At 45.9% G+C, this 24859-nt stretch overlaps 1 protein-coding gene across 1 annotated transcript; it reads right to left on the reverse strand.

Moving 5' to 3' along the window:
• Positions 1–344: 344 nt before the first annotated feature.
• On the reverse strand, positions 345–24206 carry adam19b (ADAM metallopeptidase domain 19b). The gene is made up of 23 exons (XM_066717053.1): positions 23980–24206; positions 23299–23417; positions 22704–22774; positions 14175–14253; positions 13028–13104; positions 11291–11471; positions 11095–11160; positions 10786–10857; positions 9702–9868; positions 9447–9531; positions 9074–9213; positions 8107–8284; positions 7721–7810; positions 7202–7397; positions 6881–6989; positions 6372–6585; positions 5944–6021; positions 5390–5498; positions 4834–4975; positions 4257–4344; positions 3896–4132; positions 3163–3263; positions 345–2691 (listed from the first exon to the last, which is right to left on the reverse strand). Exons 1-23 carry the CDS (start codon positions 24104–24106, stop codon positions 2661–2663), a joined length of 2757 nt encoding a protein of 918 aa, XP_066573150.1. The 5' UTR covers positions 24107–24206; the 3' UTR covers positions 345–2660.
• Positions 24207–24859: the final 653 nt, after the last annotated feature.

Raw genomic sequence — 24859 nt, forward strand, 5'->3', positions numbered from 1 at the left:
TGCACCCCAACTCATAATTGACTCATTCAACTGTTTTACAGAAACAAACAAAATTAAAATACTGCGCTGGGTTTATTTAACAGGCTCATGCATGATTTGCATAAATACTTTTAAAATAAGCCTCAATATATTTCTGCAGACGAGCTGCTCATTTGTTAATGTATTTATCCCCCTCTTCCCACACTGAGATATGCAGGTAACATCGCAACTAAAGAATCCCAAGAAGAGTTCACAAGTAGAGAAATCAATGCTTTTTTGCAAAATAATTTTATTTTTTAAATATACAAGAAGGCACAATGCAGGATAGAGCTTGTTTTTGCATAGGTCAACCACCCAGAGAGATCAATGGTTTATACTTTTATTTGTTCTCCATAAAGACTTTTAAAAACACAAGATACAAAATAAATAAAAACATGTAATAATAATATTTCTTAAATGCCTAAAGACTGCCTTGTAGTAAACACAAGGATGGGCCAATAGAAACCCTGTAGGAGACACAAGCCACATTCACTGTTTTCTACCATGTTAAATCATGTTAAATTTACCACAATATTTAACAAATATATTAAAAAAAAAACTCCACGTCAGTGATGTTTGTGGCAGTGTTGGCAGAGTGAGCTATTTGCCCAATGTTTGTGGCAGTGTTATTACGGTGCAGACAAAACACAAGTCACAGGCTTATCAAGTGAAGGTCAAAGAACATCCATTCCCTTTTACATAAAAACTAAAATCCTCATCATTCGAGGCTTCCATGAGTAAAAAACAAAAAACAAGTATTACAGCTGAATTTCTATGAATGCATATAACATATTTTCAGATGAGGACAGTTTCCGGTACCATTGTATGTTTGATCAGATCATCAAGTCGTCTCCAACACCCACCGTGTATTTACTGAAAACAAAAACCTTTGCATATTGTTGAATCCTGGGGGTGTTTGTGTGTAAATATGCGTACTAACAGCATGATTTTAAACAGGGGCGAAAGTAAGAAATTGGTTTCAAAGTAATTTCTCAAACCTCATTATGGTCACTTCATAAACTCCTTTGAAATAATTTATAATGTAACATTTATCCACTTTCTAGTGCATAAAAAAATATGAATTAATGTGGCTGCTTTAATCAGGCTTTAAAAATAATTTTGCCCCCCTGCTTCCTTTCTGGATGGACCTGAAAACTAGGCTACAACAAACCATTGCATTGTTTTTTAGAAAATAGTTCAAAGTCTGGTTCCCTCAGCTGGACACAAGTGGTAACTACACCAACTGAAAAGGCTATGATGTTTTACTGTACATAATGTTGATACAAAACATGAACATTTACCCTGATAAACCTACAACAGGATACGTGTCACATTAACACGGTTTTATTGTGGTTGTAGCATAGGTTGTACAGTGGTTTCATATGCTTCTAAAATGGCTTCACCGTGCTATACTACACTCTACCTGAAATAAACCCTGGTCTGCCATGGTCAACAGGCCTTAGAAATAGTGTCACATGGTGTCACAAAAGACTCTTTCTTGGTCTCTTAATACCAGCTGTTCTGTGTTGTTGTTTGTTTCTTCTATGTTTATAAGGCTAAGAGAGCAATGGCAGAAGTATTTCATTGCATTTTAATATACTTGGCTGTATTTTTTAATGTAGGTGACAATAAACAATAAACAAAAGAAATATTGTTATTCCCAGGGTCTGGTCTAGTAAAGCACAGTGAAGGCATGTTGAACAGAGTAAACCCGTATCTACGGGCTGTGCTGTCCTCCCGGACACAGGAGTCTCTCTTCAGAGCCCGGACGAGTGCCATGTAGTGATTCTCAGAATAGGCATTTTAAATCATTCCTCTGCTCTTACAGTACATGGTTAATGTGATCTCAATTCCCTGGAGATCACCCAGCCAATTGCACACCTACAATGAGAGGCTCTTCGTGCCTCCAGAGACAGAGAGTCGCCCGACCTCTTACAGCACAGGGAAAGATACAGCAGGCCTGTGCAGCCCTCACCTCCAGCCTGTCTCCCACCATTGCCCAGGTTACACACCCCAAGTGTTACAGCATCGATGATACAGTGTTCATTGGCCAGATTTCCGTTAAATCAAAATAAATCAAGTGATTAAGACAGGAGACGTCTCCCAACCTGTATAAAGCACTTTGGCCTTGCAAGAAAGACCTGCTATCAGCAGTCCTCCTAACGCGGGGAGCCGTAATCGGCAACATTAAACATCCGCCACATCTCAGAGGAGGAAGAATCGTCGTGAACTTGGAATAAAAAAAACTTCTTGTAAATAAAAAATAAAAAATAATCCTACAAATCAGCAAAAATAAATTAGCAAATGTGATAACGTGGGTTTTCAAGTCACTAAAAACAGCCCATTGCAGTCAGGGAGGCAACAGCAGTGCAGACACACAGACCTACGCTACACCGAAGGAGTGTGTGAGAAAGCAATGAATCCCCCCTGCCATCAGCTCCTCTGCCACTCTCAGATTTGGTTCTGCTTTGGGCACCCCTCGTTTCCTGATGTTACCCCACTGACATTCGATTGCAGGCCTGTATGAGCAAGGCTGATCTACTGCAATATAAACTCGCTGCAGGTACAGATCTTAACTCTCCCTGAGCCAGGCACACAGCACATGAGTATTTCATTTCCAGAACTGCGTGAGGCTGCGCTCCTCAGCTCGAACTGTTGTTCTCCAGTTGAAACCTGAAACGCAGAAAAGAGTGTTAGAGACGGGCTGCGGAATCAGACTCCCCAGAGAGTGAACTCACAACACAGAGAGTGAACTCACTCTGCAGCTGTAGTCACATAGAATATAAAGATAAAACAGTACAAATATTTTGCAAAGCATCTTGGGAACTATAAAAATGCCACACATACAGAATATTCTCCAGACTTACTCCAGACACCACCAACTTCTAAAAAGTGTGTATAAAATTTTATATATACCCACTTTTTATCATTTGTTGGTGTCAAGTTCACAAGTAAGTCTGGAGAATATTCTGTAAGTGCGGCATTTTTATAGTTCCCAAGATGCTTTGCAAAATATTTGTACTTTTTTCTGAGCGTTGGAACTGTTGTGTTGTACTTATGCTGCATGCTACAGTTACGTGAAATCCTTTAAGAGCTGGACAGTCTGGGCTTGGTGAAATGGTATTGGCTGTACTGTGAGGTTACCTGAGTTTCTGCGTGTTTCCAGCATGGGTCATCAAGCATCTCTTCGGGAGTGTGGAGGGGGTGGTTGTTGGTACTGGAGGCCTGTGTTTGTTAGGCAGCTCCTGAGAATTAAGCAAAGAAATCAAACATGGAGCGAAAACTGGTTGAAATGTGAAGAAGCTTAAATCGAATAAATTATTCAAACCACGGCCTGGACCAAATCAAAATGTTGACCTAGCCACGAATCATGAATCACAAACCACAACAAAATGTGGTTTAACTCAGTTAGAAGCCACTTTTTGCTATTCCAAAATAAATAAAATATAACCCAATAGCATACAATTTGTGGATTTGTCAAAGGTTTGATTTGATTTGGGCTAAAAAAAAAGTCACAGTCAACGGTCCTTATCAGTGCTGCCCAAACCCAATCCTCGAGGGCCCCTATCCAAAGGGTTTTATAGGTATCCTTTAATTATCAATTTCTAAACACGTGGAAACATGTCAATGTAATCAATTAAGCAGGCGATTTGTGAAATTAAGTTATGTACAGATTTGGTAAAAAGAAAACGAACTACCCTTTTCAACCCTCAATAACCATAATTTCCTTAATTAAACAAGTTAATTGCTTAATTGATCAATAACTTCCATGTGGTCCCAATCTGTCAAAATTAGCGATTAAGGGTGACTGACAAACCTTTCTGGATAGGGGCTCTCCAGGACAGTGTTTGGGCACCACTGGTCTATATGATCTCACCTGGCCTGGCCTGGGTACTGGGCAGGGGGGTGGCGGCCGGCTGGGAGGGCCTTGTCTGGGAGGTGTTCTGCAGGAGGCGGAGGGCGGTGGTCTGCAGGGAGGGGGGGTGCTGATAGCTGCCGGCTTTGGGGGAGGCGTATGCCTGGCGAGGGAGGGCACCGGGGGGGGGCTCACATTTGGCCTCACGATATGGCTGCGTTGTCTGGGAGGGCAGGCTGGGCTGGGGGGCGGGGCACCCTGCAGGAATAAAGGGAAACAAACATAATTTAATTTAATTTTCCTCTTCCCAAGACTACTACTTCTTCTTTCTGACACACAATGGCACACTGAACTAGGGAGTCTCTTTCCAAGCTCTCCTTACCAGCCTGTGTGCATCCTTGCCCTTCAGCCGGAAGGTGGGGTTGGTGTGACCACTGCCCACGGACTTCTCATCAGGAGGAGCAGAAGCACTGCCAGGGACACAGAGATGCTCTTTAAGTGCTGATTTGCGGGTTTACTTATTTCAGGCAGTAGATTTGCTCAGATTAAAATGAAACAAACGCATGTATAAAATTAGCATTTGGGAAATACACTTCTGAAATGTAATATTAGTTTTTCCTTTAATTTACAACTTCCCTTGGGTAAAGTCATCAGCCAAGTAAATATATAAGCAAATTGGAAGAATAAATATAAGCTCCTGTAGGAAGAAGCACACAGAAAGAAGGCAGGATTCGCTTCAGCAATGGCCTAGGCCTGCAGGTCTCTTGAAAAGGCCACATGTTTAAATCTAGGGAAAAAAAATGAATTGGTTCAATTTAGTAATTAAATGGGTCAAAGGTTGACAAATTAAGTAGAAGATGCTCTGGCCTTTCAGGTGTTGTGCTGCCTACTACTGGTCTATGCAGTCAAAGCTCCTGCAGGGTCCCACGCACTGCCTATGATGTCCCGGACTGACACACCTGGTTGGTTGGGCTCCCAGTGGAGGGGCTGAGCTCTTCTTTAAGGGGTGGAGCCTATGTTTGTAGCAGCACCAGAGCCCAACAGCAGCCAATCCCAGGGCCAGGAACAGGGGGAGGAGCAAGAAAACAGGAAGCAGGCTGCCTGCAAGACACACATGGCACAAAAACACCAAGAACGTTACAATTTTTTCAAGTCAGTTTTTTATGGGTTGCGTGTCTTAAGAAATACATCATCTGAACAGTGCTAGAGACAAAGGTTGATGTTTGTAAGTGCGCACCTGGCATGGCACAGGGAAGGAAGTAGGGTACTGAAACAGCACCGTCATTGTCTATAAAGTACTCAGCGGTAGGAAAGTCTTTGGAATTAGGAAGAGCAACTGCATACAGATGAGTTCAACCGTATTTCAGTCTAGCCAAACGCAGCGATGAGTACTGTCTCATCTCACAAACTGATCCCTGTTGGATAGTTAGTAAACTGTGGTCACAGATTTACAATTCCTGACACACACTGCTTGGGCAGGAGCAGGAAAGGCGCAGGGTGAGGGGGGGTGCTTACTGTGTGTGATGATTGGGCCGCTGTCCACACTGCCTCCTGCCCCTGGCTGGTCACAGATCGGGGGGGCCCAGCCTGGCTTGCAGTGGCAGTTGTGGTTGTTGTTGCAGAACTGAAAGAGAGGGGAGGAGAGAGGAAAGAACACGAGTTGTGAGCCAGACCACAGCAAGCTGCACAAAACAATTCCAATTCAGCCTCCCTCGCCGCCTCCCTCTGCAGCACTCTTTTGGGTTTAAGGGTTAAGGGAACGTGGCCCGCAGCACCCCAGCACACTGAAGTCAGTGCAACATGCCAGCTGAAGGAGAAGAGCAGCTGCCTTTAATGCTGAAGCTGCTCCATTTTTAACCAGGGATGGACAACACCAGTCCTCCAGGGGACAGATTCCTAGAGTTTTTGCAATTAGCTACCGATTAACACCTGATTAACATTAAGATCTGGGGGGATGGAATGAAATCCAGAGCAAGCTGCTGGCCCCAAGGCTCTGTGCAGCACTCAGAGCTGAGGAGACAGTGTGAATGCCAGGAGGTCATCAGAGGTGTTGGGGGCAAGACACTTACCCCATGTCCGCTGCACTTGGCATTGCACTCATCCGCTTGCAGGAAAGAGGAGTTACGACACTCGCCTTCAAAGCAGATCTGTTCCAGACAGGGGGCGAGAGAGTGAGGGAGGGACAGAGAGAGAGAGAGAGAAGAAGAGAGAAGTGGAGAAAGGGATGAAGAAAGGGAGAAACACAGCTTCAGCATCCTGACCAACAACAACAGCTCAACAACTAAACTCGACTTTCCCATCTCAAGTGATAACTAAACTCTATTCTCAACTGAGCTACCAGAGGTCGCTCTGCTGAGAAACAATATACTGCAACTGGATATTTTAACACAGGTGCACGATACAGACAGACCAGCTGGATTTCTAGCAACCCCCCCAAAGCCAGCACACGCTCAGCCTCAGATGGACACACCAGCCAACTCCCAGCATAGCCCCCTACCTCCTGCTCCCCACACTTGGTCCCAGTCATCACCAGCCCGGGGTCCAGCGTGTCGCCCATGTTCTCCACTCCCTGGCTGCTCCGGTACACATGCGTACCCCGGCACCTCACTGGACGCCCGTTGATCGTGATGGTGGTGTCTATGGCAACGGCATTGGTTTCCACAGGCTTGGATACAGGACTCTGGCACTGAATTTTCCCACACTTGGAATGCCTTTCAGACAAAAAAGAAAAAGAAAGCACTGGAATAACTCAGTACATAAGGAATAAATGCAGTATTTCAGGAACAGCTCAGTACATTAGACATATTTGGGAGGGAAGAGGGGACTGAAGGAGTAAAGATTCCTCTATCTGTCCTTCAATGGACAACCTGAATAGGCCAGGTCAGGCTGGAGTGGGGACTTGTTTTAGCCAGAATCCCCAAACTCATATGTATTTGGCCATTCCCCATCCTCCCAAGTGCATTTTACACATTATGGGGCTGTTATGGCCTCCTACAGTCACCTCACCTGCTCGCACACTTCCTGTATTGCCCCATCAGGTCTTTGCCACAGTTGCCGTAGGTGTCCCCCGCTGCATTCACCCGCTCAAAGCACTGGTCTGGGGCGGGCTGGGCACCTGGGGGACGGCACACACAAGCACAGCACAACAGTCAGTCCCGCACCAGGGAGTCTGCAGGGTGGGAATGGTTGTAGTTTACAGGACTCTTTCCCAAGCATGGACAAGGCTATAAGACACACCAGGGTGCATCCCTCAGATACAAGATACATTTATTTTAGAGACCTCCTCCCTACACCCCAGATTTTCCTGTCCCCTCACCCCCTCCTTACCAGGTCCCCACAGGGAGAGGCACTGCTGCTCCAGGGTCAGACACATTCCAGTGTAACAGTAGGCTTGACCCCCAGCGCAGGAGGTCCCATCCATCAGGTAGAAGTTGGCCGGGCAGGACTCTGACTTCCCGTCGCAGTATTCAGGGAGGTCACATGACCCTGAGGGCTCCCTGCACAGCACCCCTGGGCTCTTCAACTGGAGGGGAAAATGAGGGGGTACAGAGGGTGATGTAGCATAGGGATAGAGAGAAGGAGGGGAGAGAGGGGAGACAGAGTGATACAAATATAATACGTGGGAGACATTGGAGAGACAGGAGGAGAAAAGAAAAAAGAGAGACAGAGAGATGAGTGGAAAACAAATTATTTTTACTACATGGTACAACACACTGACATCACAGCTCAGATCATCACAGGAGACTAGGGATGCTCTCAGCCTTGTCCAGTCCACTGTGCACAACCTGACACACACTCTCTCTCTCAGATGCTTTGCAGTGGAGACACAGGGAGAGCGAAGCATACCTTGCAGTTGTCACAGCAGACCCCATGGGCACACTCGGCCCCCGCGCGCAGGGTGCAGTTATGGGCGTTGCAACATGGGCTGGAGCACTCCTGCCACAGGGAGAAAGAGAGGGGCGAGAGAGAGACGTCTGCTGCTTATACAGAGAAACTCAAAATCTGCATACCAACTGTGTACCAATCCTGAAACTAAACTGAATAGGCCTAACAATTACCTTTTGTGATAAAATAAGTAAGTAAGGAAATAGATAAATAAAATCCTGCAGCATCCTAACGCTGCGTCCAGAAAAACAGAGAAGTTTTCATTCCTGTGCATCTAAATAAATAATGGGCTGAAAAGATACAGGGACTGGTCTCCCTCTGCTGCAGGAGGACCCTGCTGCTCCTACCTCCACCTCCCCACAGTCACACTCCTCGCCCTCCTCCAGGTATCCGTTCCCACAACGCCGGCCCCCATAGATAGTGCTGGTGTCAGGGGGGTTGAACAAACACTTCCCCCCCCCGGAGCCCAGGTACCTCTCCAGCTCCTTCCTGTTGCAGGGGTTAAATACACGCGGGAACGGGTGTCTGCACAGACACACAAATAAACACACACAGACACAGAGAGACACACAAATAAGCACACATACAGAGCTGTATTACTCAGTGAGCAGAATTATTCTCCATTCTCCATCATGGGTCATAGTTGCCCATGATTTTCATAAAAAATATATATATTAATATAGAAAAATAAATGAATGGATCCAGGAATAAAACAAAAATGTGACATAATTGAAAGAGTGAAAATGTTAAAATGGCAGTGGGCCGGACACATTGCAAGAACAGATCAAAGAAAGACAAAGGAAGCTATAGAATGGATCACAAGAAATGAAGGGGAAATCGTGGGGAAGCGTTAATCCAGCAGTGGATTGATATAGGCTGCTGCTGATGATATATAGATATGAATAGACAAAAACACAGAGACACAAAGACACACAGACACATAAAACCAATGACACACAAAGACACAAATGATGTATGCGAGGCACGAGCAAAAGAGAAAAAGAGAGAGAGGTGCTGACTTTTATCTCAATACACAGAGGAACTATTATCGAGGTTGCATTAGTAGTGTTAAAACTGCAGTTGTGGTTGCGAAACCACTGTGTTGAAAAATATATGAAAGAAACTTCCGCAGCCTCAACCAGAAGAGTTGCATTAGAAGAGTTACATTAGTCAAAATCACGTCACTCTTTGGGGAACTTCCATTTGAGCTGTAGACTGCAGGCCGACAATGGACATGTACAGCAGCCACTACAGGGTTTGTTGTGGTTTGATGTTGAGTGGCCCAGCGGCGCCCCAGTCCCGGTGGGCACTCACCCTGTCGCGGAGGCCATGATGCACCCCCCATCCTCAGGGCGGGCAGAGCAGCAGCCGTCGGTGTCGTGGTTCATTCCGAAATTGTGCCCCATCTCGTGGGCCATGGTGGCTGCCACCCCCACGGCGCTGTTCGAGTGATCCTGGACAAGTAGGAGGACAGAGACATTGTCATTGCAGCACATACACACACTCACTCACACACTAACAAACAGGAAAATAAAAGGGAACTAAAGAAAGAAAGGAAGAAATACAAATTTGCAAAATAAAAAAATAAGAAATAAGCACAGTATTGAAAATAGTTACTCCTCCACCTCCCCCACCCCCCATCCACAGTGCTGAGTGACACTGTGGAGACGTGAGTGGTTGTTCTTACCGAGTTGACCCCCCCCGACTGGTACTCCGAGCACATGGCTTTGAGAGGGGCTAGGCCAATAGTGGTCCCCTGGAATGACACCCCCCTGGAAACAGAGACAGAGACAGGGAGAGATGGAGACTTTGCTCACACACTCACTACTCACTATGCCTGGATTGGGATGAGTGATACAGGCAGGAAGTCAGAGCATCCCTGTTTGGGGTCCCGGGGGACTGCAGGTGTTTGAGGGGCCTGGAGGGTGCGAACAACACTCACGTGACGAGCTGCGCGTTGTCGTTGCTAAGGCGGCCCAGCTGCTTGCGTCTCCAGGCCAGGAAGGCTCCCAGGGTGCTGTAGGGATTCTCTGACACTGCGATCTTGTCTGTGTCGTTCCACACCTCCAGACCGATCAGGGCCACACGGATACTCAGAGCCCTGTAGTACTGACACACGGGAAGGGAGAGAGAGAGAGGGAGAAGAGAGAGTAGGAAAGGAAAGAGAAAAATGTGTGAGCAAGACCAAAAAGGAGAGAGGTACTTTATTGCAACCAAGTGCATCAATCAACACACAAATCTACAAAAAACAAAATAAAACCAATGCACCCTCCAATGGTAAAATGTGCAGATATAAATAAGCATCCAATTACCATAAAAACAGAATAGGCTTTTAATATATTTTTTAACCTCATTCCCAACCTGACAGATAGTCCCATCAAGACTCCTCACCTTCTCCAACTTATCCATACTACACACTGTTCTATGGTATTCATAATCCACACTGATTCGTGCCACCACAGTCAAAACCTCACAGAAGACATGGCCACTCAATTTCCTTTTCCTACTCTTATATATAGCCAACTTGGCCTGCCCTATGAAAAAAATTATCAACTTTACCTTGTCTTTGAGTTGAACAGTATCACTTATACAATATACAAACACCCTCAGAGAAAAAAACATAGAAATAAAGGTTGTAATCTATTACATTCTTTATAACAATGAGCAACAGTTTCCCTTTGACCACAAAATACACAGGCATCAGTCACGTCATGGACAATAATTGACAGAATTACTGCTAAAACCATATGCAAAAGTCGCCACTGTAAATCCCCAGCTCTCGTATTCAGGGGAGGTTTATAGTTTCCCAAGTTGAGCGGACTGTACTCCAGGGTGAATCAGGGACATCTTTTAACTGTGCAAAATGTGCAGTTTTCAATACAAACTGATACAGCATGATATATACATCTTTATAATTTTTAGGCTGCATTAATCCACTCCTATAAGAAAGCCTCCCAAAGATCCTTCCACTTTTCCTGTTTCCCTTGTGTTCTCCTCCTCTCACAGCCCCCACGGCCCCCTCTCACCTTATCTACATAGTTGGCAGCTTCCAGCAATTTCATCTTGGTCTTCTCATAGTCCCGATTGTGCTTCTGAAACTGTACAGATGGGGTCAAAGTTACAGTGGGGTACAGCAGAGTGCATGCTGGGGGAGGAAGATATTAACATTGCACAGACTACAGACTAACGATGAAACACAAGGAGAAGGACCAGGAGTGATCTCATCTTTTAGCTTTCAAAGCTACAGTTCTGAAACTGTCGAAGTAGTGAACTATCTATCTGAGTTATGGTGCGTAACGTCATCTGGCTGATTCTTGTAAGACTGAACCTCTTACCTCCGCATAGTCAGCAACTACCAGCAGCTCCACATACTTCATGTTCTGACTGATATCCCTCTTTTCCTAAAATAAATAAATAGAGACAGGTGAGTGAGTGAGTGAGTGAGTAGGCGAGCGAATCAGTGTCTGCGTGTGCCCAGACGGACAGGCAAGTGAAGTGCTGCAGTGTGGGAGCTGCTCCCGTCTGTCTCACCCTGCCTCGCCAGTGTCCCAGCCCGGCGATGATGTCATCCAGGCCGCCCCCGTGTCCACAGGTGCCTCCCTCACGCACTCGCAGACTCTCTGTGCGGTATAGAGCGTGCCGGTCAGGCTGCAGGACACCGGGTAGTGGCTCGATCAGGAAACTCCGGCTGTTGTTTACTGCGATCAGACCCCTGTGGAGAAACAGGGAGGGAGGCTGCTGTTGCACAAGACAACTGAAAACTCGAGACCGTGAAGTCCTGGAGGGGCTGACAGTAAACCGAATCAGTGGGGATCACAGAGATGCAGGTGTTGGTCGCAGCTGTGCATTCCATTGCTTCTCCCCCCTCACCATACTCAATTAGTCAAAGAAAGTGCTCCACAAAAATGAATCACTAAAACCTTCATGTCTTCCAGAATACCTGTCCCGCTGCAGAAGGTGAGAGCTATTGGGAGCAAGGAGTCTTGGCTGCCCTGTCAGCAGCTGTCACTCTGCTGTTCTGGGCAGTCAGCTGACTGCATCCCAGACCGGTGCCAGAACTTGTGCCTCTCCCTCTCATACAGATAGACACGATGCACAGAATTATCTTGCATCTCTTTAAATACAGTTAGGTCCATAAATATTTGGACAGTGACACAATTGTCATCATTTTGGCTCTGTACGCCACCACAATGGATTTGAAAGGATGTGGGTAGTCACATCCAAATTGGGTGAACAGTGTAGGAATTACACACATTTATATATGTGGTTCCCCCAATTTTAGGGGCTCAAAAGTATTTGGACAAACTAACGTAATCATTAATTAAATTGTGAGTTTCAATACTTGGCTGCAAATCCTTTGCAGTCAATGACTGCCTGAAGTCTGGAACCCATAGACATCACCAAGAACAAGCAGGAACTAAAGACAGCTGCAGTACAGGCCTGGCAGAGCATCACCAGGGAAGAAACCCAGCATCTGGCAGTCATTGGCTGCAAAGGATTTGCAACCAAGTATTAAAACTCACAATATAATTCATGATTATGTTAGTTTGTCCAATTAAATTTGAGCACCTAAAATTGGGGGACCACATAAAAATTGGGTGTAATTCCTACACCGTTCACCCAATTTGGATGTAACTACCCTTAAATTAAAGATGAAAGTCTAAACTTAAAGCACATCTTGATTGTTTCCTTTCAAATCCATTGTGGTGGCGTACAGAGCCAAAATGACAACAATTTAGTCACTGTCCAAATGTTTATGGACCTAACTGTATATAAAAATAAAAATAAATGCTTGGAAGGATCAGCAAAAAGCATCTGCCAGACTCGCCTAAGTCTCTACATCTGGTCAACATCCTCCTACATCCCCAGACTGGACTCAATAACATAAACCATAACTTTTTTTTCTCTAAAGGAAGAAATCTTATTCCCCAAACTCTCTGCTGTACGTTTCTGTGCGGGGGTGTTTGTGTCACAGATGTTAAAATGTGGTCTCTGAGGTTTTCAATACAGGTTTATTCCTCTTGGCGTTTCCCTCAGGACATGGACGGACCTGGGGGAGGAACTAGAAGCACCAAGATTAAGCATAGAAAGCATTAGAAGGAGAGGGGAGAAGGAGAGGGAGAGGGGAAAAAAGGCTAGGCTCTCCAAAAAGACAAGTTAAAATTGAAAAGCACCATATGGCATGTACGTGTGCCAGTGAGCCAATGTGCGTGTGTGCCAGTATGCGTCTGTGCCCCAGTGTGTGGGCAGCTTTGCCTGCCGCCTTACCTTAAACCCTGGCAGGTGCTGAGTGCTACTCCAGACCCCTCCTGGCCCCTCACCGTCCCGTGGTAAAAACAGTGCTCCTGCGTTCAGACAACACACACACACACACGCCAGGCTCTGTCAGTCTCTCTGGGGTGTGTTCTTCAGCGCTCAGTCCTGACCAGGGGCCACAGTTTTGTGTCCCAGAGGGCTGCAGCCTCTTTCAGGTATCGAAGTTCCTGCCTGAGATCTACACTGCTGAATTCAGCTCATTATTATTATTATTATTATTATATTTGTCTTGCCTGGACCAGTTTAACCAGTTTAATGTTTCTGAGTTGCAGATGATTCAGAGGCACCTATAGACCCTGTTGGCTAAAAAGGCAACCTTAGATAGTCGGGGAGTGAGTGAGTATCGAGTGGAGATCCAGAAAATTATTTTACATCTTCACTCCCTGTCAGATAACCCCTCCGCACCACATCTATCACAGAGTGTTGTAAGTTCCCAGAGCTGCCAACCACTCTTTGCACACAGCAACCAAGCAACACACACATGTACACACACTCCAGCACGTTACTGTTATACCTCACAGAGAGAGCGCATGCACATTCAAACATATCAAAGCTGAATGGGCAGCCACCGAAATGACAGAGCAAAATGGATGGTAATCTGACCCGTATCCTGCCAAAATTCTTGCTTGGCTTGGGGTTGGGGTTATATTATGTAGTAAACTTAAGACTTCCCTTGGTGTAAAGGGTTAGATTTCTACTGGGTAAATTTAAACAGGATCAGTGCTGGATGTGGCATAAGTTCAAATGTAGCTGTTGACTGGGCATAGGGTTCTGGCTATTAATTTATACAGGTACTATATTTTCTTGTTCAATTTGAGACTGGCAATTGGGTTGAGGTTTTGACCTGGTCCAGGACATGCTGGGTCTAAGAGGGCGTGATGGAAGAGACAAATATCCTTACTTCATACTTGTGAAATGTCACCGGAGGAATTCACACAAAAAGGGCAGGTAAGGTTCTTTGACAGCCACAATTATAATGCTTGTGTGTGCTTGTGGGGGGTTGAAATGCCGCTTCTTGCTCTGTCATGTGGTTTGTGAAAGTGGGCGCTCAGGTAACAGTGACAGGGGAACAGAGATGTGTGGGGAAGCAGCTACTCACTGTGGGCGGGGGCGAACGGGAGTGCCGGACTCCGTCGGGGCTGTACCAGGCTTCAGTGTAAGCAGGAGAGAACAACTGCCTGTAACAGAGAGAGACATGGAGAATAATGACACATAGTTAATAATTTGCCTGTAGAAGGAGTCGTGCACAAAAGTGTGCATGCCCCCTACAAGCTGGAGGAGCACATTACACTCTCTGGGCAAATAAACGGTTTCAGACTACTGCAGACCACCGAATTAGTCAAAATAATGTCTGAGGATATCATGTATATATATTTAATGTAGGGAAAATATATGGTTCTGAGTTGTTTAAATAAGAATAAAACAATAATAATAATAATAATAATAATAATGTTACAATAATAGTCTCTGCCAAGTCCTTGCAAAAGCACCCAGTGATCTTTCACCTGGGACTCTGTGTGGGCCTGTTCAACAAAAAGATTTGCACTCTGCACCACTCAGTAACTCGCATTGGTAGCAGATTTATCAAACATACAACAGTAGTTGGGACTCAGACTCGAACTGCGCTCCACAGGGATGCCAGGAAAAGAAAGTGAGGATATTACACTGTGCAGCCTGTCCTCAGACAGAACCAGAGGGGTTTAATTGAAAACCTCCTAGAGAAAGAGACCATCTCCTCACTAATGGCTTACAGTTCATCAAACATTTATACCAACACAGCTTTTGAAAAGCTTTTTGAAAGCTCCACAGAACAAGCTGCAAACTGAAGGCTTTTCTGTTTGTTTCTTAATATCAGGAATGCTGGGTCTGCATGCTGCAGGAAGAAAACACCGGAGATCATTTTTTTCCAGAAGTGATTCGGACAAAGATGGTAGGCATTACATTTGCGAAGAACACAGTTCCTTTGATGTTGCTTTCCGTTGACCGATCTTCCCGAGTTGGAGAAAACAGCAAAAAATGACAATCAGTCCTGAGGGACTTCCACGTTTGCCTTAGACCTCTTAGCCTTATTTGCATTTTTGTATTCTTTCACCACAGCTCTCTTGGAATCTGTCTTGCCTGTACTGTATATGACAGTATTTATGGCCTTGTCCTGGCTGTCAACCACAGAGTGCTGACAGGAGCAGACACTGCTGCTATTCCCCCAGGAGCAGGAGAAGTTAGGGGCTGCAGCTGGACTGGGTGGCCGTCTGCGCCGCTGTGTTTACACTAGCCGCCCTCACAGCTGGAGAGTGTCCAGTCACACCAGGCAGCTCATCCCTGGCCCTGTGGACACAAGCACAGCTGGACCTCATTGCCACATACAAACACACACACACACACACACACACACATGAATGCAGACACCCTGCCAGTTCCAAGAGCTGACCAAGATTCTACAATCTGGAGAACAATTTTAAAGTGCTCAAATTGGTCATCTTTTTCTTCTTCTCCTTCTTCTTGTTATTATTAGTTATTTGTCCACAAATAAAGAGCATGGTGGTTCATCAAAACAAAATGATTGACTCAGCTTAACTCTGAAAACAAGATGGACAAACTTTTCATTCACCCCCCAGCTGAGAGACACATTTCCTTGATCACAACCACAGATCCATTTTTAACTGGACAAAAACACTGGGGAACCAGAACTGCAGTGGAGCTCCTCAGATTGGGGACCAGTGGGAGTAGGAGTAGGTGAAGAGTTTTAATTGGCTCTGTGGTCCCAGCAGGGGTTCAGTCTATTTGAGAACCCTCTGTAGAGGAGTGAAGGAAACGGCACTGCTGACGCAGTGACACCGAGTCACAGATAGCTGATAGCAGACTACAGATAGCTGTCCCCTGCCCTGGATAAAATCGGTCTCCTCCTCATCCTCCTCCTACATCTACCTTTAATTACCGAGGTGTGACACAGACCCAGGGATGCTGTATTGGAGAGGAGGGTGGCGGGGGGTGGGTGGTGGTGTAGGATAGCGGTGGTTGGCCCCCCCTGAACTGCTCTGCTGCCTGTTGATCCACTTTGCTCAGGATGAGTCACCAATTAAAATGAGATGAATGCTTTTGATTTAAGAAAACAAAAACACAATGCAATACAAGATCCTTCACTGCATTAGAGCATCACAGAGAGCTGTCCCTGCAGAACAGCCCCCGGGGATGCGAAGTTAAGCCAGGAAGGGAACTTAAATTATAACACTCAGCTTCCTATTAATGAGTGTTACCCCCTACAGAAGACATGGTGTCTTGGTGTAATCTTGCTGCGCAGACAGAGTCTCCATCAGTTCATGGTGCACTGCACTACACTACACTACATACATGGTTCCTGTCACTTATTCCTTTTCTCAGCTGTCCTGCCTGCCCTCTGGCGTGTTTGAGTCACCTGCGTCTCTTCTCATTCCAGGTGACTGAATCGGATCAGACAACTGTCAAACTGTCCGCATTTAATAAAGTAATTTTTCATTCTGTGACCTCTTCTTACTTTGAAGTACACATCCACAATCTCTCTCTCTCTCTCTCTCTCTCTCTCTCTCTCTCTCTCACACACACACACACACAAAGCCAGCCAGCCAGCAAGACAGGATGAGGATCAGGGCAGTAGGCAAGGGAAAAAAAAACACAAAAAACGTTTTAGAACTGAGAGGAACAAATGACTTCATCTCTTCCCATTTCCTATTTGCTGGGTTCTTAATAAAACTGTAGAATAAATAACAGCCGCAGGTCAGGCCTAATCTCAGGGAGTGTGAGAGTAGGAAGGGATGAGAGAGAGCAGAAAATCGATGCCCCGTCAGAGTGCTGTGTCTGCGACTCCTCCAACTCATGAGACAGAGACGAAATGGGCCATTAGGAAGTCATGACCGCTAAGTTATAACTGCATTTCTAGATCCCTAGGATAAGTCAAACACTCCTGCAATTCCCTCAGTTGTGGGAGCGTACAGCCTGGCAGACAGTCTGAGAGAGCAGTCCAAGTCAGAGGGGAGAACGCCGGATGATGGTTAACATCCATGCATGATTAAAATCAATGTAAAGTGAGCACAGTGAGGCGCAGTAAGTGTTGACACTGCAGAAAGGGGAAGTTCAGCGCTGCACACGGTACTCACACACATCTGTGAGACACCCGGCCTTTCAACATTTTTAGTTATTTTATTTTATCGGGTGTCTGATCATACCCGGCTGTATTCACTTACATGTGCGTTTCTTGTTTGTCGTGTAATTCTGTTTCTGGAGTTGCACACACTTTTTCTGTGCCGTGCTGATCGTCTGGGGATGCCTTGCCATAGGAATTGTGCTTCATAAATAAATAAAGTGACGACAATGATCTGGTACAGGAACATTGGGATAATAAAAATTACACTAAATTACACTTTGTTTTTTCCCCCACTGAGACCATAACCATAGCCTGGTTCAGAGCTGCGATGTTTGTTTTTGAGGCGAAAAAGCAACAGCAAAAAAACACCCGCAGTAAGTTTTAACCTCTTGTCATCCTCTAGCCACTGAAGTGCATCTGACGCCTGTTAGACCAGCACAGACAAAAGTAATACAATATGGCTGCAGCCACGTGGGGGATGCTGGCCACAGGATGCTGCCACTGCAGGCTCATGAGGTCCCCTGGGGATCTCAGTCTTCCTCCAGTGTCTCGAGGAGCCCTAGTGCAGCCCTCTGTGGACGCACAATGAGGATCATTTACTGTCTGCCTGGAGAGATGTGCAACGCTGGAGCGGATCCAGACAGATGCTGTGATTAAAGACCCAGCGTTTGAATTGCAGACGTCTGGCCGGCCCCCTTTAAAACAAAGGATCAGTTTAGCACAGAGCGTGGCACAAAGAGGAGCTGATGCACAAGGGTCAGCGGGTCACATTCTCTCATGGTATTGAATGACTTCACTCCTACCAGGAGGCAGACGCAGGAGGTGGGGGTTTAATGGGCATTGACCTACCCAAAGGCAGCAGCAGTGAAGCATTTACATATGCCAAACACCAGACAGACAGACAACAGACAGGCGGACAGCTTTCACAGCCAAGGGGATGACAGCGGCGTCTCCCACTACTGACCCTGGACCCCACTGGAGGACACAGCAAGGTCACCTAAATAAACAGACTGGAGGAGGCGGGAGGCAGGGCAACACTGACAGCCCAAGCGAGACACTAAAGCTGACTGTTATTTCTCTATTTATTTAGCAAGTAACACACTACTATATACTGATACACAGAGGCCTGACTAAACATATGTCCTGTTTTCCTACTATAAATATCAGCCGTCTGAAGCTTCTCAACGTCTGCGTCAGGCCTTGCAGAGCACAATGGCCATGTTGGTGCCCGCTCCCTTCTGTGACCAATGATGCTGGGCAACACGGCATCTGTTAACTGTGCGATCTGTGCGTCTGGATGCTGCGCAGGCGGACGCTGCATGTTTGATTTATGCGTTGATGCACAAGGCTGGACGAAGTGTCCTTGGAAGCTCTTCCGGACGTGGCTGCGTGGACATATGGCTCTGTAGTAGAGCCTGCTGGCCGGCCAGTGTGGGAGGTCGCCGGGGACTGTGGGGAGATGCAGAGTGAATCTGGAGGAAGGAAGTCTGTGTGCAAGAGGCAGAGGGAGCAGGGGGTCTGCAGGCCCCGGACACACCACTATCCACCCGCCCCCCCCACCCCACAAAGACCTTCAGCCAAGACATCACTCACGTCCAACCTCACTGAGTCAGCAAGGACCGCCAGCTCTTAAACAGATTAATTCCAGCCGCCTGCAGCCATTTTCATTAGGGTAAAAGCCCCCGAGACGCAGGAGCTGTGAGGGGAGGGGACGGGAGATGAATTTGCAAAGCATTGGAAAAATGCCATAGTCTGCAGATGTCTTTGAGATTCTGCCCTTTTTCTTTCTTTCTTTCTTTTTTGCTACAACACAAGAGAGCACCGAGAGCAATGCGAGTGAAGGCCCTCTTGCCGTATCGCACTGTACTGATGAATAACGGCATTGTCCCTGGGATAAAATCCAAACGTGCATTATTTTAGCCTCACAGCTGAAAGAAGGGACTGACATCCCGAGCCCAGCCCTAACAAGAGTGAGATGTTACAGAGCCGGGCCTGTGCTCCCAGGAATCCATCAGGAAATCTAATTAGCATGGAGTGCTCCCGTCCCTCACATTGACCCAGATACGGGCAGAGTGGATGGATATTGCTGCTGTATGAAATTAACTTTGCACTCGTAAAGGGTAGTATGAAAGGGAACGCCCACACAGTGCGACAGAGCTGCTGAGGAACTGAACACAGACCCCCACCCCAGGCGAGGGAAGAGGCTCTCAACAGGAAGACCTTGCAATGTGCCTGTGTGAACGTATGTCACACCTGCATATGCGGTTATTACAATTAATTAATGACTTAAATGTTTGATTGGCCGCCACCCTCTTAAGAACAGACACACTACCGCAAAAAAGTTCCATATCATAAAATAAATATATGACACTTTGTAGGCATTTATTTTTATAGTGCCCTTTCATCATGCTGTGTGATTACTGTTAAACCACTGATGGGAGGCGGAGTGCAGTAAACACCTACAGTCACAAGCAAACTTCCCCCCTAACAGCTAGTCAGCAGTTAGTGCAATATACAGACACAGATGACACAATGTAGTGTCCATCCAGGCCTGGCACTGACACAGCTAGTGTGTACCCTTCCTGCTCAGAAGACCCTACCAAGAAGGGAAGGACAATGATGACAGGAAAAAACACCACTGCCTGTCAAAGAGGCATCAGACATTTCCAGTGTGATCAAGCAAACGGGCCGTCATGGACACACAGACATCAGTGAACGGCCTCATACATGACGAATACACCCCTGCCACTACCACCAGGGCCAGGGGTCTCCCTCTAATTATGAATGTATGGACAGATGTATTGATGTAAGCTTTTTAAAATTACACATCAGAAATGGCGGTCTTGCCCGACACAACTTAAAATGCCACAACTGCTGACATCTGCCCTGTTGAAACATTGCATTTCCTTATTCTTTCTCAGCCCAACCTCACCGAGTGCACTGCCAGGGTAATAATGCCTTTTGGCAACATGGTCGGATGTCATTGTAGAAGTGATGCACACAACAGAACTGTGATTAGCGGCGCAGGCTCCGTCAGAACCCACACCTGGTGTTTGTATAGAAAGGCTTTATTGTAACCCACCCCAAGGCAGGCGCTCACGCAGATAGGCACCAAAGCCATTATGCTCACTACATGTCAAATGCAAAACTGCTGGAGGAAACTTTGATGAACATGTTCAAAATAGCCCTGATGGAATTAACACTACCAGATCTCTCCACAGATACAAGTCTGGGTCACAGCTGCAGCTTCACATATAAAAATAAATGCACATCACTACGTTCACTATAAATACCCAATGAATTCCTCAGTCAAGGACGATGTCAAGAAACACCAACGCAGCTGAGTGAGCTCAACAAATGGGATGGGGTGAGCTGTTCACAGAAGTGCAACCACAGACCACAACATCTCAGTTCCATGTGATACAGAATGGATGCATTTAGAAGGGGGAAATGCCTGCACCCCCCTACACACACAATATATATATAAAAAAAGCAATGGATTACATTTGTGTGTGTGTGTGTGTGTGTGCAGATAAAGGCACACTGTCAGACTGCAGTAGACAGAGAGAGGGTACTGTACTGTACTGTGAGGAACTAGATGGGGACTGATAGCACTACTCAAAGGGCAAGCACAGGGTGAGCGGCTCTCCCCCCAGAGCACTTTCATCACTCTTCAGATGTGTGTCACCAGTGCCCTATCAAGGACAGGATGTCCCCTGATAAGAGTGAGTAATCAAGGGGAAGCTTACTGCAACATCGTGAACAGGAGAAACCGAGTTACTGGTCACTGGGGGCAGGAAGCGTGGCGCTGCACCGTTTATCTACCTCTACACACACGTCTCTTCTTTTCCATCCTCATTCCCCCCCTCACCCTGTAAACCTTAGGGCTGACGTGTGAGTTTCTCTGGGTTTGACACTTACGACAGAATGCAGGCTCAAATTAATAGTTTCCGCTATATCAGGTTGTACTTAAAAATATTCACACACCCTTCATTTGAAACAATACTATTCAGGGATTAAGTGGAAAAAACAACTTTTTTTTTTTTTTTTTTCGCCAGCGTTTGTCTGAAAATACTGATTCAGCCTGGAGAGACAACTGTCAAGGATGCAGCTGATTGAACTGCGCTTAAACCGGAGGTGTGTCAGCATTTCACAGACACTGCATTGATTTCTATGCTTCCAAACACTACTGCATCAATATATGACGCAAGATTATGCCATATCCCCCGACTGCTCCGGCTTTACATGGGTTTCAGATGCGTCCAGTTAATGTGGGCGATGAGTCTTAAATGAAGCTAACGACACTGGAGCGGAGGACGCCGTCACCCGCTCAGAAAAACAGTGTGTGGGGGCAAACGCAGCCAATCCCATTCAGACTCCATGAGAGAATGGCGCTGATGACTAAGCTACCACACCCGTACAGGAGAAACATGATGCTCAGAGACAGTAAGACATGGCTTATTAAAAAAATAAACAAACACACAGCCTCATGCTGAGACAGAGGATGGTGGAGCTACAGGGAGCTGTGTGATTTATTACACCCTGGAGTAAAGAGCAGATCCCCAGTGAGTCCCAGAGGAGGGAAACCATTAAACTGTGCTATCTAGAGCTGAATTTGCATCAGATTAGCACTAACATTTTAATCATCAAAAAAAAAATATATATATATATGGCTTTGAAACATATACACTGTATTGAAATATACACTGTATGTCCACTTTGTACAAATGTACAAAAGGATTCCAAATTCCTCTTCGCAGTAAATAAATATGGCAAACAATATGCTCAGTTCTCCCGCGCTGTGCCCAGGGGATCCTCGGGTGTGGCTACCAGCGTTGTTGCATTTGGACATGACAAGGTAAGTGGGGGGATCAGCACAGTGACAGTTTAATTAAAAGGCTCTCCAGCGGTTCTTCAGCCCGAAGTGATGGCGGGGTTTAGTTTGCCCACCCGTCAGCAGCTGTAAATTACATTTCTGCCAGATCTCTGTGCTCACTTGCCTCGCTACTCTTTCCCAGGGGAGGACTCTGCAGATAGAGCTGTCCAGTGTCAAGCAGATCAGCATTTTACTGCCAGCTCCCAACCTGTAGCTCGGTGTGGAAGGATCAGATCAGTGCCAGCCCTTTCCCATCCAGAACCGTTTCAACAGCGCAGAAGAACGCCAGGCAGGGTGGATCACTGCAAAGGTGCAAATCTGTCCACCTGACCTCTCAGAACAATGGAGATTAAGGTCACCATGGTGCAAAGTGTGTTTCTCATTGCTTTTCTTTGTTTTGTAGTTGTTGTTGTCTTGTTTTTTGGTTCCTTGCTTGAAATGTTTTACCTCACATACCAGGGCGCAAGAGGCAAAGAATCACACCAAACATTATCTAGGAAATGTTGTTATTTCCCGTGTGTTATTTCACCCACGATGTGTGAGAATGAGAAGCTGGGTACAAAAAATATATAAAAAAAGAGAGAAAGAATAAGATAAAGACAAAGTTTTGGGAGAGAAGAAAAAGCAATACTCACTCATTCTTCTCCAGTTGCAAAATCAGCTCCTCTCCCTCTGCTGTTATCCTGATGGCTGCTCTTGTAGGGTGCTGATTGAATAAACAAATACAGTCAACTCTGCGAGAGACCATCAGTCACATCTGTAAAAATCCCTTCTAGGGACAAATGATGTTGATCAATCACAGCATTTAACAGCACAGAACAGATTATTTTTATTTTTTGGAGGGGGGTTGGTTTCTTTGTTTGATTATAAACAAAGCAAGTGCTCCTCTGGGATGTGACTTGAGACGAAGGTCTGTACTTGTGTCATGAATTGAGACTGGAGTCTGAGGTATCCACCTTCCATACATACAGGCGTAGGTTCGATGGGGACTGAGAGAGCAACAATTTGTCCCCCTCTGTCAAAGTTGTAATTTCGGTAGATGAATGAATGAATCCCCCCCACACACACTCAGGGTCCACTGCCTACACTTCAATGCAGTGGGAGGCTATTATTAAGACAGAGTAGACTAATAACACTGTCAAGACCCAACATCATACCTCTCCTGGGTCGGTGAGCGAGGGATGGGACAGGATGGTTCCCAGGTGGTAGAGGGTTAAACACTGGACTAACCTCACTGCTGGAGGTTGACCGCCTGTATCGAGCTGGCATCAGCCACTGGGGAACCGTAGTTTCGTATTGTGTTACGTGGTCAAGTCTGCCCGCCCGGAGGTCCTGCCACCGGTGGTCCTCTGCACGGGAAAGAACCAGCATACCATCGATTACGTGTATAGTCACCGCGCTGTCAAGCACAGTAACTCAATAACTTAAAAAAAAAAATCAATGAACGCAAATTGATTTCATTCAGAAAATGCAATGACTACACTGCTTTGCAAACCGGACCGGAAAGAAGCAGTACAATCTGTCAAGCCTTAATTGACTTTGATATATTGTTATTTTCAAAAAAAGATTGCATACATTCCGAATCTTTTTTTTTTTTTCCAGCAGTCATGTGCTCATGAATGATTAAAGCGTTAACTACTCCACAACCCCACTAGTCAATGGTCAGTTACTGAGATCTCATACAGCTGCGAAAAAGGATGCTTGATCTAAACTTCCAATACATTTCGGCTGGGCACACATAGATAAGTTACATCATGCATTGCAATAATAATAATCATATAAAACTAAACACAAGGAGAGTTCAGAATAATAACAGTACATGTTGAGTCGCACAAATAAAAACAATAATGATGTACCTGGAAAACAATGTGCATGTGCTTTTAAAATGAACAACACACATTTCGCACTCACCTCCGAGCTTAGCATCTCCAGCGCCGGCGCATCTCACCCGGCTCGGCACAGATACACACACATAGACACAACATTGCGCCAGAGCCACCACACTAACCCTGGACACGGGCATTGCACGCCGGTACATTGGAAAGCAATGGAAAGAAAACAGAGAGAGAGAGAGAGAGAGAGAGAGCAGCAAACACTGTCTTCTCAATAAAAGCAGCGCGGTGTTGTGTGTCTGTGTGTATCTTGCAGAAAGAGTGGCTGCTCACAACGTCATTTTGTATTATGGAGAGGCGGAGGAGGAGGAGGAGGAGGAGGAGGTAACCCTGCTCCAGTCCATGCAATGAAAGGAACTGATGCTCTGCTTCTCTCCACCTCGCAGGGAGGGGGTTAGTTTGATGTTGCTGGATTGTAAAACATGCGGTTACTTTTGCTGCCCAAGAATGATAACGCTATCAATCGCTGTGACTATAAACAGCCGCGTTAAAAGGCGCATAAATACTCCAGTAATGTTCAATTTTAGAGCAGTGGTGGGAGAGCATGCTGTAACAGATCACTGACTCGCCATCTGCCGACTAACGGGAATCGTGCACCGTCCTAAAGCTATGTTAGCAACAAAAGGTAGTCATTGATAGGGTACCGTGAGATTATTGTCATAATAAAAAATAAAAATAAAAAAAGGATTTACTGAACAACCCATCACAAAAGCATAGTTTGTGGATGAGGATGGCGATATTGTGAGCACATTGTGACAATACCGAATCTCAGTTCAAGTTGCTCCTCTCCTCCCTATAACAGACATACTCCTGCAGACGGTTTCGATTTCTCTTACCATCAGGGTGGTTGTAAATGTTGGAAAGCTCAAATATTATTTCAGCAATGCCCGTTTCCACAG

The sequence above is a fragment of the Amia ocellicauda genome, chromosome 11 (genome assembly GCF_036373705.1).
Source record: "Amia ocellicauda isolate fAmiCal2 chromosome 11, fAmiCal2.hap1, whole genome shotgun sequence".
Lineage (NCBI taxonomy): Eukaryota > Metazoa > Chordata > Actinopteri > Amiiformes > Amiidae > Amia > Amia ocellicauda.